Source organism: Mesoplodon densirostris, chromosome 1, assembly GCF_025265405.1.
Source record: "Mesoplodon densirostris isolate mMesDen1 chromosome 1, mMesDen1 primary haplotype, whole genome shotgun sequence".
Lineage (NCBI taxonomy): Eukaryota > Metazoa > Chordata > Mammalia > Artiodactyla > Ziphiidae > Mesoplodon > Mesoplodon densirostris.
Window position 1 is genome coordinate 114,397,309 of NC_082661.1, and position 18,151 is coordinate 114,415,459.

At 46.1% G+C, this 18,151-nt stretch overlaps 1 protein-coding gene across 3 annotated transcripts in view; it reads left to right on the forward strand.

Moving 5' to 3' along the window:
• Positions 1 to 18,151, forward strand: part of GPR137B (G protein-coupled receptor 137B) — a 55,962-nt gene that overhangs the window by 12,898 nt on the left and 24,913 nt on the right. For all 3 annotated transcript variants that reach the window (XR_009533353.1, XM_060108179.1, XM_060108169.1), the window contains exon 2: positions 15,284 to 15,333. Coding sequence is in view for 2 of the 3 variants with exons in the window: in XM_060108179.1 (XP_059964162.1) it covers positions 15,284 to 15,333 (50 nt within the window). In the remaining variant the exon portion in view is untranslated. The remainder of the gene's footprint in view (positions 1 to 15,283; positions 15,334 to 18,151) is intronic.

An 18,151-nucleotide genomic window follows, 5' to 3' on the forward strand; every position in this document is an offset into this window, starting at 1 on the left:
TTCAGGGGCTGTAATTTATGAGGGGAGGGAGGCCGAGGGCAGCAGCTGCTTCTAGAACCTTTGTACTTCTGTCATGCGTGTACGTCATAGGCGGCTCTCTGGGCCCTCCTGCGTCATCTGGGAGGTGGCGGGAAGGGCCTGGGGTTGCCCAGAGGGCACAGAGCCCCACGGGTGGGCGGGAGGGGGGCTGGGAACAGAGGCGGGCTCTCCCCACCCCAGCCTCCCTCCCCGGGGCCAGCTTGGGGGTGGGGACGTCCTCCCGCTTCCCTAAACCGGAATTAAACCTTCAGCAAGTCACCTGGCTTTCCTGTCCTGGGCGTCAGTTCTAGGTAGGACTCCGCAAGGCTGTGGAAATGATGCTGAGACCGACAGGAATGGGTGCGGGGAAGATGCTTTAGTCCCACAACAGGATGGGAGTTTCCATGGAAACTGCTGCTCTGCCCCTCTCTCTTAGCCGCACCCCTGCCTCCTGCCTCTCTCTCCCTCTGCTCTGCCATCCCGGTGGGTCCCCGGGGCCCAGGCTCCTGATCTTAAACCAGGTCCTAGTGCCCTTGAATAATCTCTCTCTCATTTCACAAACACATTTTTAAAGAGTAGCTGATGCTCTAGCATAGACTCCCTGCTCCCACTTCCTCCTGCCTCCCCCCACTTCCCCTCCAGGCCCCTCCCCATCTGCCCAGCTCCCCACGGTTATCCTGTCCTACTTCTGAGCAGCATCTGGCACCCTGATGGTCCCTCACCCAGGCCTCTCTCTCCCCCTTTGCCTGCCTACGTGCCACTGGCACCCCCGGGCCAGCTCCTTGCCTGCTGTTCTGCTCCTTTATGTTGACTGAGACCAGTTCACACTCTGTACTGGTCTCCATTTAAAGCTCTACATCCACAGACTTGCCCAACCATCACCACCATCAATTTCAGAACATGTTTTTTATTGAAGTATAATTGATTTACAAGGTTGTGTTCATTTCTGCTTTACAGCACAGTGATTCAGTTATGCATATATACACATTCTTTTTTATATTCTTTTCCATTATGGTTTATCACAGGATATTGAATATAGTTCCCTGTGCTCTACAGTAGCACCTTGTTGTTTATCCATCCTACAGATAATAGTTTGCATCTGCTAACCCCAAACTCCCAATCCATCCCTCCCTCACCCTCACCCCCCATTGGCAACCACAGGTCTGTTCTCTATGTCTGTGAGTCTGTTTCTGGTTCATAAAAGTTCAGAACATTTTTTTGTCACCCCCAGAAGAAACCCTGGAGCCCTTAGCAGTCACCCACACTTCTCCCCAAACCCCCAGACCAAGGCAACCGCTAAGCTACATTCTGTCTTTGTTTTGCCTGTAAACACACACCTCTGTTTTCACCTTCTCTCTGAACCCCTAGTCCAGGCCCTTTGTCTCTGGTCCCCACCCCTGCCCCCCTCTAAAAGCACAGCTCTGATTTCAGATTGTGTGGATTCTACTGAAAGCCTTCTGATTCTCTGACAGGGAAGTGCACGTGCCTTACCTGACTTCAGGCTGCTGCCTGGACTTGTATCCTAGCCTAGCCTGCTGCCCACCTGGCCCACCCCAGGGGGTCCAGGTTCCCCTCAGGCTGTCTCACCTCCTCACAACTCACACCCCCCTCACACCATGTCTGTATCTGGTTGTAGTTTTTGGAGGTCAGGACCAACATTTCCTTATTTTCACAATTCTCGGTTCCAGATCTGGTGCTCAGTGTCAGCTGACCCGTCACAAATACCACCAGTCTGAATGTGTGGGGAGAATTTGAATTTTTGTCTGACCTCACTTGTTCCCCAGCCACTCACAGGTCCCTGTCGTCCTGCCTTCCCATCTGGTAGGTCTGGTTTTGCAGGGAGCCGGCGGAGCCCGCACGGTCCGTAGCAGTGGCTGTAAAATATGAAGGAGTAATTCATCCTTGTCTGCCTCCCCCTCAGGAGCCCTGTCCTCCTCCCAGACGGATTCCTGCTGAGGTCAGTGGGAGCCAGCACAGACTCTAGGAGATGGGCAGCCCGATAAGAGAGCAGGAGTCAGCCCCGGAGGGTTAGCTCCACTTCTGGGCACTAATCAATCTTCAGTGAATTTCCCTGGAACACAGACAGGAGTGGGGGAGGGGTGAGTAGGAGAGTTTAGAATTTTTTTTTTTTGAAAACTTGGTCCAGACATTTATGTACTTTATTTAATGAGGGCAAAAATGATGCTGCAATTAAATGTATACTGTGTCAGTTTAAAATGCCAGGAACTTAAATACAACTTTAAGCTACTTAGGTTTAAGGATTAACTTGAGGACAGGGCAGAGTTTCTAAGCACAACTTGCGAAGGCCCAGGTGAATTCAAGACATAAACAGTTGACCCTTGAACAACATGTGTCCACTTAGATGTGGATTTTTTTTCCACAGTGGATACTACAGAACTACATGATCTGCGGTTGGTTGAATCTGTGGTTACAGGGAAGCCGCCTTTATGCTGAAGGCCCATGATAAATTCTACTTGGATTTTCACCTGCATGGAGGGTCAGGGAGCCCCTGACCCCCTCGTCGTTCAGGGGTCAACCGTAATTGCCACAACTTATAAAGAGTGGACAGAGCGTTTACAAATCGTGGTTGAGGCTTTTCTTTTGATGTCGTTATCTGTCACCCTGGCTTTCAGCTTAGAGAGGATCAAATGGTTTATTTCGTGTCAGACTGTGCCCTTACCTGGTGATGACTTTTCTCCTCCAGGCTGCGATGTGGACTTAATGAGGATCTAAGTTTTGTGGGGTTTCCCCATCTTTTACAGGATGGGGCTTTGGGTTCCTTTTGGTGTAGAATGCTTGACCTGGGGGTGCTCAATGCCTTGTTTGATTGGTGTTCATGGGGGTGAAGGCTGAGTATGATTTTAAAGTTGTCATTTTTTCTTGTTTGTTGTTGTGATTATTATTATTATTGCTATTATTAAGGCTGCAGTGAACATTCTACCTGTGCTTAGCACCTTAAGGGCAGTGTTTCCCAAACTCTGTTCCCTGGAACACTCATTAGGAACACCTTCAGCGGCCAAATAAGTTTGGAAAATTGCTGCATACCTTGCATTTCCCTTGAAGATTTACAACATAGAGTAATTAGCTTTTTAAAGGCTCTAGGAATTCTTGCAGGGAAAAGCTGGGTAGCCTAGCAGTTTCTAAATTTGTTTGCTGACCTAACGCCTATTTCCAGTCACCTTTATGAATTCCCAGTTCTGTGGGCGCACCTTGAGAAACCCAGCCTCAGAGTCAGTTCTTATGAGGAGAATTATGGGGGCAAAGCATGTGATTGTTTATAAAGCTCGAGTCCTGGACCAGATATTTGATAGTCATGGCTGGGAACCCTGACCTTCACTGCTTTCCAGGAAGGGGCTTCTGGGGTCCAGGCTGGCCTCCCACCCCTGACTCCTTTCAGTTCATCATCCATCCGGCGTGTGCATTCAGGGCTGCAGGGATCGTGGGAAGTAAAGAAACATCTCTTATTTTATTTATGGATGAGGATGGTGTACAGGTGGGCTATGCTTCCACTTGGGAGGGTTCACTGCTTTTGCAGCTCTTGGATGGGGGTGTGGATCTGCAGGTCCCGGGCCCTGAAGACCCAGCGCTGGCCGAGTGGTGGCAGTGAGCTGGGTGCCCCATGGGCCACAGGTTGACCCTGATCCGTGCATGTGCTCTCGTGCCGTCCTGGTGGGACCAGGAGCCACCTGGGTGAGACGAGGCAGGATGTAGCCGAGGAACGGGAAGAGTTGATGTGCCCATCACGCGGCCGAGCCCCCAACCTGCAGATCAGCCCCCTGTGCCCAGACCACCTGAGCCCATGGCCTTTCTGGGTTGCATCTCCTCTTCTCATTTGCCCAGTCCAGGTTTTCCCTCACCAGTAGGGACCATAACCCTGTTGAAGGCAGAACGGGTCAAATTTTTCTTGCATCCATGACAGCACTTTGCACCGAGCTGAGTCCATAGGACGGGACCACCTGTAGGTGGTTTCTGGGAACCCAGCGATGGCCCTGGCATATGAGAGTCAACTGAGTTACCTGCCACCGAGTAAGCCCCCCAAGGGTGGCGAAATATTAAAACGATATTTGTATATTTCGTGGACAAGTTCAAACACTTCTCAAAAAATACTGTAGTTTCAATATCATTATGATATCACTTATGTTTGGAATCTAAAAAAATGGTACAATTTAACTTATTTACAAAACAGAAATAGACTCACAGACATAGAAAACAAACTTATGGTTACTGAAGGGGAAAGCGGGGGTATAAATTAGGAGTTTGGGATTAACACATACAAGCTACTATATGTAAAATAGATAAACAACAAGGACCTACTGTATAGCACAGGGAACTATATTCACATCTTATAATAACCTAAAATGGAAAAGAATCTGAAAAAGAATATATATATGCATATATATATATATATACACACACACACGTGTGTGTGTATGTATAACTTAATCACTTTGCTGTACACCTGAAACTAACACAACATTGTAAATTAACTATACTTCAATTTAAACATGGTTAAAAAACACTGTAGTTTCGTCTCCTCACTTTTTTTTTTAACTTCTTGACGAAATTTGAATATTTATTTATTATTATTATTTTTCATCTTTATTGGAGTATAATTGCTTTACAATGGTGTGTTAGTTTCTGCTTTATAACAAGTGAATCAGTTATACATATGTTCCCGTATCTCTTCCCTCTTGCGTCTCCCTCCATCCCATCCTCCCTATCCCACCCCTCTAGGTGGTCACAAAGCACCGAGCTGATCTCCTTATGCTACGCGGCTGCTTCCCACTAGCTATCTATTTTATGTTTGATAGTGTATATATGTCCATGCCACTCTCTCACTTTGTCACAGCTTACCCTTCCCCCTCCCCATATCCTCAAGTCCATTCTCAAGTAGGTCTGTGTCTTTATTCCCTTTTTACCCCTAGGTTCTTCATGACATTTTTTTTTTCTTAGATTCCATATATATGTGTTAGCATACGGTCTTTGTCTTTCTCTTTCTGACTTACTTCACTCTGTATGACAGACTCTAGGTCCATCCACCTCACTACAAATAACTCAAATTTCGTTGCTTTTTATGGCTGAGTAATATTCCATTGTATATATGTGCCACATCTTCTTTATCAATTCATCCGATGATGGACACTTAGGTTGCTTCCATCTCCTGGCTATTCCAAATAGAGCTGCAATGAACATTTTGGTACATGACTCTTTTTGAATTATGGTTTTCTCAGGGTATATGCCCAGTAGTGGGATTGCTGGGTCGTATGGTAGTTCTGTTTGTAGTTTTTTAAGGAACCTCCATACTGTTCTCCATAGTTGCTGTACCAATTCACATTCCCACCAGCAGTGCAAGAGTGTTCCCTTTTCTCCACACCCTCTCCAGCATTTATTGTTTCTAGATTTTTTGATGATGGCCATTCTGACCAGTGTGAGATGATATCTCACTGTAGTTTTGATTTGCATTTCTCTAATGGTTAATGATGTTGAGCATTCTTTCATGTGTTTGTTGGCAATCTGTATATCTTCTTTGGAGAAATGTCTGTTTAGGTCTTCTGCCCATTTTTGGATTGGGTTGTTTGTTTTTTTGTTATTGAGCTGCCTGAGCTGCCTGTAAATTTTGGAGATTAATCCTTTGTCAGTTGCTTCATTTGCAAATATTTTCTCCCATTCTGAGGGTTGTCTTTTGGTCTTGTTTATGGTTTCCTTTGCTGTGCAAAAGCTTTTAAGTTTCATTAGGTCCCATTTGTTTATTTTTGTTTTTATTTCCATTTCTCTAGGAGGTGGGTCAAAAAGGATCTTGCTGTGATTTATGTCATAGAGTGTTCTGCCTATGTTTTCCTCTAAGAGTTAGATAGTTTCTGGCCTTACATTTAGATCTTTAATCCATTTTGAGCTTATTTTTGTGTATGGTGTTAGGGAGTGTTCTAATTTCATACTTTTACATGTACCTGTCCAGTTTTCCCAGCACCACTTATTGAAGAGGCTGTCCTTTCTCCACTGTACATTCCTGCCTCCTTTATCAAAGATAAGGTGACCATATGTGCGTGGGTTTATCTCTGGGTTTTCTATCCTGTTCCATTGATCTATATTTCTGTTTTTGTGCCAGTACCATACTGTCTTGATTACTGTAGCTTTGTAGTATAGTCTAAAGTCCAGGAGCCTGATTCCTCTGGCTCCATTTTTCGTTCTCAAGATTGCTTTGGCTATTCGGGGTCTTTTGTGTTTCCATATAAACTGTGAACTTTTTTGTTCTAGGTCTGTGAAAAATGCCAGTGGTAGTTTGACAGGGATTGCATTGAATCAGCAGTTTGCTTTGAGTAGTATAGTCATTTTCACAGTGTTGATTCTTCCAACCCAAGAACATGGTATATTTCTCCATCTGTTTGTATCATTTTTAATTTCTTTCATCAGTGTCTTATAGTTTTCTGCATACAGGTCTTTTGTCTCCTTAGGTAGGCTTATTCCTAGATATTTTATTCTTTTTGTTGCAGTGGTAAATGGGAGTGCTTTCTTAATTTCACTTTCAGATTTTTCATCACTAGTGTATAGGAATGCCAGAGATTTCTGTGCATTAATTTTGTATCCTGCTACTTTACCAAATTCATTGATTAGCTCTAGTAGTTTTCTGGTAGCATCTTTAGGATTCTCTATGTATAGTATCATGTCATCTGCAAGCAGTGACAGCTTCTTCTTTTCCAATTTGGATTCCTTTTATTTCCTTTTCTTCTCTGATTGCTGTGGCTAAAACTTCCAAAACTATGTTGAATAATAGTGGTGAGAGTGGGCAACCTTGTCTTGTTCCTAATCTTAGTGGAAATGGTTTCAGTTTTTCACCATTGAGGACGATGTTGGCTGTGGGTTTCTCATATATGGCCTTTATTATGTTGAGGAGAGTTCCCTCTATGCCTACTTTCTGCAGGGTTTTTATCATAAATGGGTGTTGAATTTTGTTGAAGCTTTCTCTGCATCTATTGAGATGATCATATGGTTTTTCTCCTTCAATTTGTTGTTATGGTGCATCACATTGATTGATTTGCGTATATTGAAGAATCCTTGCATTCCTGGAATAAACCCCACTTGATCATGGTGTATCATCCTTTTAAGTGCTGCTGGATTCTGTTTGCTAGTATTTTGTTGAGGATTTTTGCATCTGTGTTCATCAGTGATATTGGCCTGTAGTTTTCTTTCTTTGTGACATCTTTGTCTTGTTTTGGTATCAGGGTGATGGTGGCCTTGTAGAATGAGTTTGGGAGTGTTCCTCCCTCTGCTATATTTTGGAAGAGTTTGAGAAGGGTAGGTGTTAGCTCTTCTCTAAATGTTTGATAGAATTCACCTGTGAAGCCATCTGGTCCTGGGCTTTTGTTTGATGGAAGATTTTTATTCACAGTTTAAATTTCAGTGCTTGTGATTGGTCTATTCATATTTTCTATTTCTTCCTGAGTCAGTCTTGGCAGGTTGTGCATTTCTAAGAATTTGTCCATTTCTTCCAGGTTGTCCATTTTATTGGCATAGAGTTGAGTATAGTAATCTCTCATGATCTTTTGTATTTCTGCAGTGTCAGTTGTTACTTCTCCTTTTTCATTTCTAATTCTATTGATTTGAGTCTTCTCCCTTCTTTTCTTGATGAGTCTGACTAATGGTTTGTCAATTTTGTTTATCTTCTCAAAGAACCAGCTTTTCGTTTGGTTGATCTTTGCTATCGTTTCCTTCATTTCTTTTTCATTTACTTCTGATCTGATCTTTATGATTTCTTTCCTTCTGCTAGCTTTGGGGGTTTTTTGTTCTTCTTTCTCTAATTGCTTTAGGTGCAGGGTCAGGTTGTTTACTCGAAATGTTTCCTGTTTCTTAAGGCAGGATTGTATTGCTATAAACTTCCCCCTTAGAACTGCTTTTGCTACATCCCATAGGTTTTGGGTTATCGTGTCTCCATTGTCATTTGTTTCTAGGTATTTTTTGATTTCCTCTTTGATTTCTTCAGTGATCACTCAGTTATTAAGTAGTGTATTGTTTAGCCTCCATGTGTTTGTATTTTTTACAGATCTTTTCCTGTAATTGATATCTAGTCTCATAGCATTGTGGTCGGAAAAGATACTTGATACAATTTCAATTTTCTTAAATTTACCAAGGCTTGATTTGTGACCCAAGATATGATCTATCCTGGAGAATGTTCCATGGGCACTTGAGAAAAATCTGTATTCTTTTGTTTTTGGTTGGAATGTCCTATAAATATCAATTAAGTCCATCTTGTTTAATGTATCATTTAAAGCTTGTGTTTCCTTATTTATTTTCATTTTGGATGATCTGTCCATTGGTGAAAGTGGGGTGTTAAAGTCCCCTACTATGAATGTGTTACTGTCGATTTACCCTTTTATGGCTGTTAGTATTTGCCTTATGTATTAAGGTGCTCCTATGTTGGGTGCATAAATACTTACAATTGTCATGTCTTCTTCTTGGATTGATCCCTTGATCATTATGTAGTGTCCTTCTTTGTCTCTTGTAATAGTCTTTATTTTAAAGTCTATTTTGTCTGATATGAGAATTGCTACTCCAACTTTCTTTTGGTTTCCATTTGCATGGAATATCTTTTCTATCCCCTCACTTTCAGTCTGTATGTGTCCCTACGTCTGAAGTGGGTCTCTTGTAGACAGCATATATACGGGTCTTGTTTTTGTATCCATTCAGCGAGTCTGTGTCTTTTGGTGGGAGCATTTAATCCATTTACATTTAAGGTAATTATCGATATGTATGTTCCTATTCCCATTTTTGTTAATTGTTTTGGGTTTGTTATTGTAGGTCTTTTCCTTCTCTTGTGTTTCTTGCCTAGAGATGTTCCTTTAGCATTTGTTGTAAAGCTGGTTTGGTGATGCTGAACTCTCTCAGCTTTTGCTTGTCTGTAAAGGTTTTAATTTCTCCGTCAAATCTGAAGGAGGTCCGTTATGGGTAGAGTAATCTTGATTGTAGGTTTTTCTCCTTCATCACTTTGAATATGTCCTGCCAGTCCTTTCCTGCTTGCAGAGTTTCTGCTGAAAGATCAGCTGTTAACCTTATGGTGATTCCCTTGTGTGTTATTTGTTGTTTTTCCCTTGCTGCTTTTAATATGTTTTCTTTGTCTTTAATTTTTGACAGTTTGATTAATATGTGTCTTGGCATGTTTCTCCTTGGATTTATCCTGTATGGGACTCTGTGCTTCCTGGACTTGATTAACTATTTCCTTTCCCATATTAGGGAAGTTTTTAACTATAATGTCTTCAAATATTTTCTCAGTCCCTTTCTTTTTCTCTTCTTCTTCTGGGACCCCTATAATTTGAATGTTGGTGCGTTTCATGTTGTCCCAGAGGTCTCTGAGACTGTCCTCGATTCTATTTTTTTTTTTTTGCAGTACGCAGGCCTCTCACCGCTGTGGCCTCTCCCGTTGTGGAGCACAGGCTCCGGACATGCAGGCCCAGCGGCCATGGCTCACGGGCCCAGCCGCTCCGCAGCATGTGGGATCCTCCCGGACCGGGGCACGAACCCGTGTCCCCTGCATCAGCAGGCGGACTCCCAACCACTGCGCCACCAGGGAAGCCCTGTCCTCAATTCTTTTCATTCTTTTTTCTTTATTCTACTCTGCAGTAGTTATTTCCACTATTTTATCTTCCAGGTCACTTATCCGTTCTTCTGCCTCAGTTATTCTGCTATTGATCCCTTCTAGAGTATTTTTAATTTCATTTATTGTGTTGTTCATCGTTGCTTGTTTCCTCTTTAGTTCTTCTAGGTCCTTGTTAAATGTTTCTTGCATTTTGTCTATTCTATTTCCAAGATTTTGGATCATCTTTACTATCATTATTCTGAATTCTTTTTCAGGTAGACTGCCTATTTCCTCTTCATTTGTTAGGCCTGGTTGGTTTTTATCTTGCTCCTTCATCTGCTGTGTGTTTTTCTGTCTTCTCATTTTGCTTAACTTACTGTGTTTAGGGTCTCCTTTTTGCTGGCTGCAGGTTCGTAGTTCCCGTTGTTTTTGGTGTCTGTCCCCAGTGGATAAAGTTGGTTTAGTGGGTTGGTTTAGTGGTTTAGTAGGTTTCCTGGTGGAGGGGACTAGTGCCTGTGTTCTGGTGGATGAGGCTGGATATTGTCTTTCTGGTGGGCAGGTCCACGTCTGGTGGTGTGTTTTGGGGTATCTGTGGCCTGATTGTGATTTTAGGTAGCCTGTCTGCTAATGGGTGAGGTTGTGTTCCTGTCTTGCTAGTTGTTTGGCATAGGGTGTCCAGCACTGTAGCTTGCTGGTCGTTGAGTGAAGCTGGGTGTTGGTGTTGAGATGGAGATCTCTGGGAGATTTTCGCCGATTGATATTACATGGAGCTGGGAGGTCTCTTGTGGTCCAGCGTCCTGAAGTTGGCTCTCCCACCTCAGAGGCACAGCACTGACTCCTGGCTGCAGCACCAAGAGCCTTTCATCCACACAGCTCAGAATAAAAGGGAGAAAAAGAAAGAAAGAGGATAAAAGAAAATAAAGTAAGATAAAATAAAATAGTTATTAAAATAAAAAATAATTATTAAGAAAAAAAAAATTTTTAAGTAAAAACAAAACAAAAACGGACAGACAGAACCCTAGGACAAATGGTGAAAGCAAAGTTATACATACAGACAAAATCTCACACAGAAGCATACACATACACACACAAAAAGAGGAAAAAGGGAAAAAATAATAAATCTTGCTCTCAAAGTCCATCTCCTCAATTTGGGATGATTCGTTGTCTATTCAGGTATTCCTCAGATGCAGGGTACATCAAGCTGATTGTGGAGATTTAATCCGCTGCTCCTGAGGCTGCTGGGAGAGATTTCCCTTTCTCCTCTTTGTTCGCACAGCTCCCCGGGTTCAGCTTTGGATTTGGCCCCGCCTCTGCGTGTAGGTCGCTGGAGGGCGTCTGTTCTTCGCTCAGACAGGACGGGGTTAAAGGAGCCGCTGATTCGGGGGCTCTGGCTCACTCAGGCCGGGGGGGTAGGTTGGGGCACGATGCGGGGGCGAGCCTGCGGCAGCAGAGGCCAGCGTGACGTTGCACCAGCCTGAGGCGCGCCATGCGTTCTCCCGGGGCAGTTGTCCCTGGATCACGGGACCCTGGCAGTGGCGGGCTGCACAGGCTCCCGGGAGGGGAGGTGTGGACAGTGACCTGTGCTCGCACACAGACTTCTTGGTGGCGGCAGCAGCAGCCTTAGCGTCTCAGGCCCGTCTCTGGGGTCCGCGCTGATAGCCGCGACTCGCGCACGTCTCTGGAGCTCCTTTAAGCGGCGCTGTTAATCCCCTCTCCTTGCGCACCAGGAAACAAAGAGGGAAGAAAAAGTCTCTTGCCTCTTCGGCAGGCCCAGACTTTTCCCCGACTCCCTCCTGGCCAGCCGTGGTATACTAACCCCTTCAGGCTGTGTTCATGCCGCCAACCCCGGTCCTCTGCCTGCGCCTCAGGTCCCAGTTCCGCCCGCCTCGGTGGCCGAGCAGACAAGCCTCTCGGGCTGGTGAGTGCCGGTCAGCGCCGACCCTCTGTGCGGGAATCTCTCCGCTTTGCCCTCCGCATCCTGGTGGCTGCGCTCTGCTCCGTGGCTACGAAGCTTTCCCCCTCTGCCACCCACAGTCTCCGCCCTCGAAGGGGCTTCCTAGTGTGTGGAAACCTTTCCTCCTTCACGGCTCCCTCCCACTGGTGCAGGTCCCGTCCCTATTCTGTCTCTGTTTATTCTTTTTTCTTTTTCCCTACCCAGGTACGTGGGGAGTTTCTTGCCTTTTGGGAGGTCTGAGGTCTTCTGTCAGCGTTCAGTAGGTGTTCTGTAGGAGTTGTTCTCCGTGTAGATGTATTTCTGATCTGTCTGTGGGGAGGAAGGTGAGGGGAGGAAGGTGATCTCCGCGTCTTACTCTTCCGCCATCTTCCCCCTCCCGCCCGTCTCCTCACTTTGACATCTGTGGAGAATTCTCTTTTTCTTTTTTTTTTTTTTTTTTTTTTTTTTTTTTTTATATTTTTTTTTCTTTTTGCGGTATGCGGGCCTCTCACTGTTGTGGCCTCTCCCGTTGCGGAGCACAGGCTCCGGATGCGCAGGCCCAGCGGCCATGGCTCACGGGCCCAGCCGCTCCGCGGCATATGGGATCCTCCCAGACCGGGGCACGAACCCGTATCCCCTGCATCGGCAGGCGGACTCTTAACCACTGCGCCACCAGGGAGGCCCCTCTTTTTTTTAAGTTTATTTATTTTGGGCTGTGTTGGGTCTCCGTTGCTGTGCGCGGGCTTCTCATTGTGGTGACTTGTCTTGTTGCGGAGCACGGGCTTCAGTAGTTGTGGCACGCGGGCTCAGTATTCGTGGCTCACGGGCTCTAGAGTGCAGGCTCAGTAGTTGTGGTGCACGGGCTTGGTTGCTCTGTGGCATATGGGATCTTCCTGGAGCAGGGCTTGAACCCGTGTCCCCTGCACTGGCAGGCAGATTATTATTATTATTATTATTTTTGCGGTACACGGGTCTCTCACTGTTGTGGCCTCTCCCATTGCGGAGCACCGACTCCGGACACGCAGGCTCAGCGGCCATGGCTCACGGGCCCAGCCACTCCGCGGCATGTTGGATCTTCCCAGACCGGGGCACGAACCCGAACCCGCGTCCCCTGCATCGGCAGGCGGACTCTCAACCATTGCGCCCCCAGGGAAGCCCTGGCAGGCGGATTCTTAACCACTGTGCCACCAGGGAAGCCCCAAGAATTCTCTTGAATATTTAAAAGCAAGATCCTCAAGTACTATGTATCATAAGAGCGTTTTTCTGAGAGCATTGTTATAGGTTGCATGAATCAGTATTATTCAGTATTACCAGTAACAGAACTTTGGAGTGATATATTAATCTGTGTCTTATTCCTAAGGGAGGTTGTTTTATAACTTTTCTCCTTCTCATGGACTGCAGAGAAATACCAAAGGTGATGTGACTTGCCAAAAATCCCACGGGAGCTTGTCAGAGAAAGCTGAGCTCAGGGCCCCTTTGACGTAAGGGCAGTGTACTCACGCCATCTCTCTGTGTTTTTACCAGGTACTTTATTTGTGATGTGAACCCCTACTTCCTACCTCCTTCCCAAAGGGATTTAGGACAGAGAGAAAACTCATGCCACAAACAAAATAATTCCTCCATAAGTTCGGAATGCTCCCCTGTGAAGCTCTGAAAATGTGTTTTTAAAAAGCGGGGCGTGGGTTTGCTTATTGTAAAGTCTGTAGGAATGTCTGCAGTTCCCCTCTCGCCCAGATGTTGATTCTGAGGATTAGAGTCCTCAGTTGGTGGCACGTTGTTGTAAGTTTGAGGCAGGCATGAGCGTGAACATCGTGGGGTGCCGTCCGTGGACTTGGAACGTCCCCTGATCTCTGTTCTTGGCACTGTACCTGGACTCTTGTGGTGTCGTCTCATTACTGTGATCGAGTATTTCAGTGCGTTTGAAATGAATGATTGCAAAGCTACTTAAGAATAATAGGTCAGGCAGTTTTCATCTCTTTTGTAGTTCCTACGAGGTGGTCTTTGTGCTAGCCAAACCCGAATCTGAATCACTCGCTTGGGGTGGGCAGTCTATTAAAATGCAGATTCCTGGGCCCCAGCCCAGACCCATCAGCTTGGCACCTCGGAGGATGGGGCTCTGGGATTTGCGTCTTTAGCAGGTTCCCTGGGTGATTCCTATGCACGGATAAGTCTGAGAATTACTACTGAAGGTCCTCAGAAGTGTCTTTGAAAAGGCTTCTGGGGGAATGGCTGCTTCTATTGCGCGTGTTTTGTGGGAATCGACCCCTAGGGTCACGTGGAGGCTCGCTGCCCCTCGTGACATCTGTCTACATCTGCAGACACGGCAGGGCACTTGGATCCACTGAAGCCTTTCTCAGCATTATGTTCGCATAACCCTCCAGCAGATTTCTCACCGCTTGCTCCTCAGACAGGAGGGCGACAGTATGGAACCCCCGTGAGCCCCCATGGGTTCCAGGGCTGCCTGTCCCCTCCTCCCCTGTCGCCAGGACCGTGCTCTTACTCCCCACCCTGTTTTCCCCTTGTCCTTCCCTCCTTACCACTCAGGCAGGGTTTCTCCCCCTTAGACAGGTGTTTGGGGGCTGAGTAAATCCCGAGGGAAGTACCAAGGGCCCAGAGGGCTGAGGAGAGGGGAACAGCACATGGCGTAGGATGGTGGGTTCCCAGAGGGACATCGCAGCCCTCAGGGCCAGCAGGAGGAAAGGCAGGGTGCCGAGGGCATGTTTGGGAGCTCCGTGCAGAGGGAGAGCCTGGGCGCAGGGAGCTCAGGTCGTCTGATCCTCGCCGTCCACGGCAGGAGCATCTCTGAAAAAATGTCCTCACTCCTCTGCTCTTCCACACCCTTCCTTTCCTTCTGCCCGTGCTGCCGCCACCCGCTCGCAGACACCGGGGGTCAGGAGAGCAAGCATATGGGCACCTGCATGGCTGCTCCAATGCACCCCGAGCCAGACCCTGACCGGTGACCGCCCTCAGGGCTCCCGCGAGCACATACCCACGCTGTGGGAAGAGCCACGTGTCTCGTGGGGCCGGAGCCTGTGCTGACACCTGCTTTCCATCTCCCCTTCGCCTTCTCACAGGCTCTGCCAGGCCAGCCTCTGCCCCCTGCATGGGCCTGTTAACAGACTGTGCAGGCTGCGAAAATCTGGGGAAATTCCAACAGGCAGCATGTCATCGAGTCTGACACTCCTGTAGTCCAGTGGGCTGCAGAGTTTGAGGCCTGAGTCGATGGACACACGTACATTCAAACCACATGCTTTTGGTGCCAGTGAAAGCCCTAATAAAGTGTGAGAGTGAACTGTTTATCTCTGGGGCAAGTATGGGCTCCAATACAATTTTTTTTTTTTTTTTTTTTGGCCACACTGTGCAGCATGTGGCATCTTAGTTCCCTGACCAGGGATTGAGCCTACGCCCCCTGCATTGTAAGTGTGGAGTCTTAACCACTGGACCACCAGGGAAGTCCCTCAAATATAAATCTTAAAATAAGGGACGTACCGGCTAGTGGTAGACCAGTAATACCTTAAAAAAACAAAACATTTTAACCATTTGTAAATATCTTTCCTTTTAAATTTCAAATTAAATTTAAATTGTATGCACAGCCTAAACAATGTTTAGCTTCACAAACTTTCTCACAAAGCAGACGTCTCAGTTTCAGAGGCCGTGCCCCAGCGCCCAGGCACCAAGGGAAAGGGGAGTTCTAAGCAATGATATCAGTTTGTCAGTGTCAGCAGATTGTGTACCCAACTTGCCGTGTTTTTTTGTCGTTGCAGGTGATTTTTAAAGCCAAGTCAAAATATTCTCCAGAATTACTCAAATACCGGTAAGTTCACCCTCCCCCCGCCGCCCCCCAGGACATTTCTCTGTGTGACAGCAGGTGACCTCGAGGTTTGCACACATCACTTCCCTGTGAGCTGCCCGAAACCGGCCTGCTTGATGGGTGTCGCGTTCACTGCTCACTGAATCACCGCTTAGCAGGCCTTGCAGCATATTGGCCTTGATTAGAAGAAACAAGAGTCTGGTAGGGACTTCCTGGCGGCCCAGTGGTTAAGACTCCCAGCTTCCACTGCAGGGGGTGTGGGTTTGATCCGTGGTCAGGGAACTAAGATCCCACATGCCATGTGGCATGGCCAAAAAAAAAAAAACCAAGAGTCTGGTGCCTTTCCTAACCAGGGAGAGCAGAGAGAGGAAATAAGTCTAAGTCATGCATGCTGCATCTAAACCTTTTCGAGGCGCTTGCGAAGTCAAGGGCCTCAGCAGAAGGAAGGCGAGCTCCCTAAAGATGCCCACGTGGCCAGACATCCCCCTCCCTCCCCACTGGGTGCAGGTGCAGCTCTGGTAGAGCCTTGTCCCCGAGGCCCTGCCCCCTCCCCTTGGTGGCCTGACCCCCAGTCCCTGGCTGCTGACTGCTGGCAGGCTCTGTTTCTGGAACTCACCAGTGAGGCCCATGCAGGGCTGAGCAGGAGAGGCTTATAATCTGGAAGGGGAGGCTTTAAATCACATGCCGAATTGATGGCAGGAGGTAGATATGCATGTTTTTCCTGGGGGGGCGGGACGGGTCCATCGCTCTGCCCAAGTTTTCAAAGAGGCCTATTGACCTCCCAGCAGCAAAGAACCCCAGTGGCTTCAAGAGTGGTCAGCCTTGGGGGACTTCCCTGGTGGTCTAGTAGTTAGGACTTCGCCTTCCAATGCAGGGGGTGTAGGTTCACTCCCTGGTTGGGGAGCTGGGATCTCACATGTCTCACGGTCAAAAGACCAAGACATAAAACAGGAACAATATTGTAACAAATTCAATAAAGACTTAAAAAAAAAAAAAAAAAAAAGAATGGTCAGCCTTCAGATGTAGAGAACAAATATATAGACACCAAGGCGGGAAAGCAGGGGGCGGGGTGGTGGTGGTGTGATGAATTGGGAGATTGGGATTGACAGGTATACACTAATATGTATAAAATAGAGAACTAATAACCTGCTGTATAGAAAAAAACAAAATTCAAGAATAGTCAGCCTTGGGCAGAGGGGGAAGGGAGACAAGGTGTTCAGAAGGTGTGAGATGGGCACCGCGTGAGCCAAGGTGTCCTGATTTCCCTGCCTGGGAGAGCTCGGCTGCCTAGGTAAACATTTCTGGAAAGGTGGCTTTGGCCACTTACCTTCTAGAGTCAAAATGAAATTTTAGTTATTTTGTTACTTTACAAACATGTAAAAATGTATACATATTTTATTTAAACATGTATCATCTTAAATTTACAAAGACTTTTATTTAAAATTCTGAAAGTGTATTTTTTTTGTATGTGGGCCTCTTACTGTTGTGGCCTCTCCCGTTGCGGAGCACAGGCTCCAGATGCGCAGGCTCAGTGGCCATGGCTTACGGGCCCAGCCGCTCTGCGGCATGTGGAATCTTCCCGGACTGGGGCACGAACCCACGTCCCCTGCTTTGGCAGGCAGACTCTCAACCACTGCGCCACCAGGAAAGCCCGACAAGCGCTTTAAAAAAATATATATTTCAAGGATTATTTTCACAGATGATTATCAAACAGTATTACAAAGTATTATGTGCAAAATTCCATTAAAAAAATCATTTACAAAAGGAAGTACGACACGGTATGTGTTGAGGGTTTTAGGTGTACAGCAAAAGCTTAGAAAGGGACAAGGTACAAAGCCAAATTAGATGACTATGCATCTTTACACAGTACAATAACATGTTTTTGTAACTACCTGTGTTACGTTGATACGAGACCCTCATCCTCTGTGCAAACTGCCCCCCACCCAAGGAGGTTTCGTAAAACAGAAATTTAACTTCACCACACATTCTACAACACAGGTGGGCTTTTTGGTGCATTTGCAAACTCCTTTCCAAACTCATGTAATGTGAGTTTCATTGAGTTTATTTAACTCAATGAAACTCACATTACGTGGTTTCTGCCCAAAATAATTTGATGCTGTTAGTTTTGATTTATGTGGAAAAGGAAATAAAAAAAAAGCATTGTTCTTATGTTTTTTTCCTCGTGGGGTTTTCAAAATTGCTTCCGAAAGTAAATAACATGGGACAGTTTCTGCGAATCTCACTGCATATTCACAGTATTTTCAGCATAGGTGGTTCCTTCTGTCTCCTTTTCCCACTTCCTTCAAGGAGCCTGAACCAGCAGACTCCACCCCTTTAGTCCTCTGTTAGAGTCTGTATTTCCCTCTCGACCTCTCTCTACATTCATTTCTTTCCTGATCCTCAGCATCACTTGGTGAAAACACAAAACAAAGCGATACCACTGAGCGTGAATAAGGTAATAACAGTACGTCGGATTTCGAAAGGCATTCTATGGCCAGTGTCAGTAATACATGGCTGTAAGAAACCCAGCAGTCTCTCCCCACAAAGTTGCCCAAACATCCGGTTACAGAAGAGAGACTTTTAAAATGCAGTACTCTCAAATCCAGCAAGAGATTTCTTTTTGCATATTAAATGTTAAAATCACATGCATAATTATAGAATATCTTAAGGTTACAAAAATATTTTAAAACCCAATCCTGACAGTTTACCTGCAACTGCTATAAAAATTTCTATGAAATATATAAAAACACAAAGGCTCTTCATTAAAAAAAGAAGGGGGCTTCCCTGGTGGCGCAGTGGTTGAGAGTCTGCCTGCCGATGC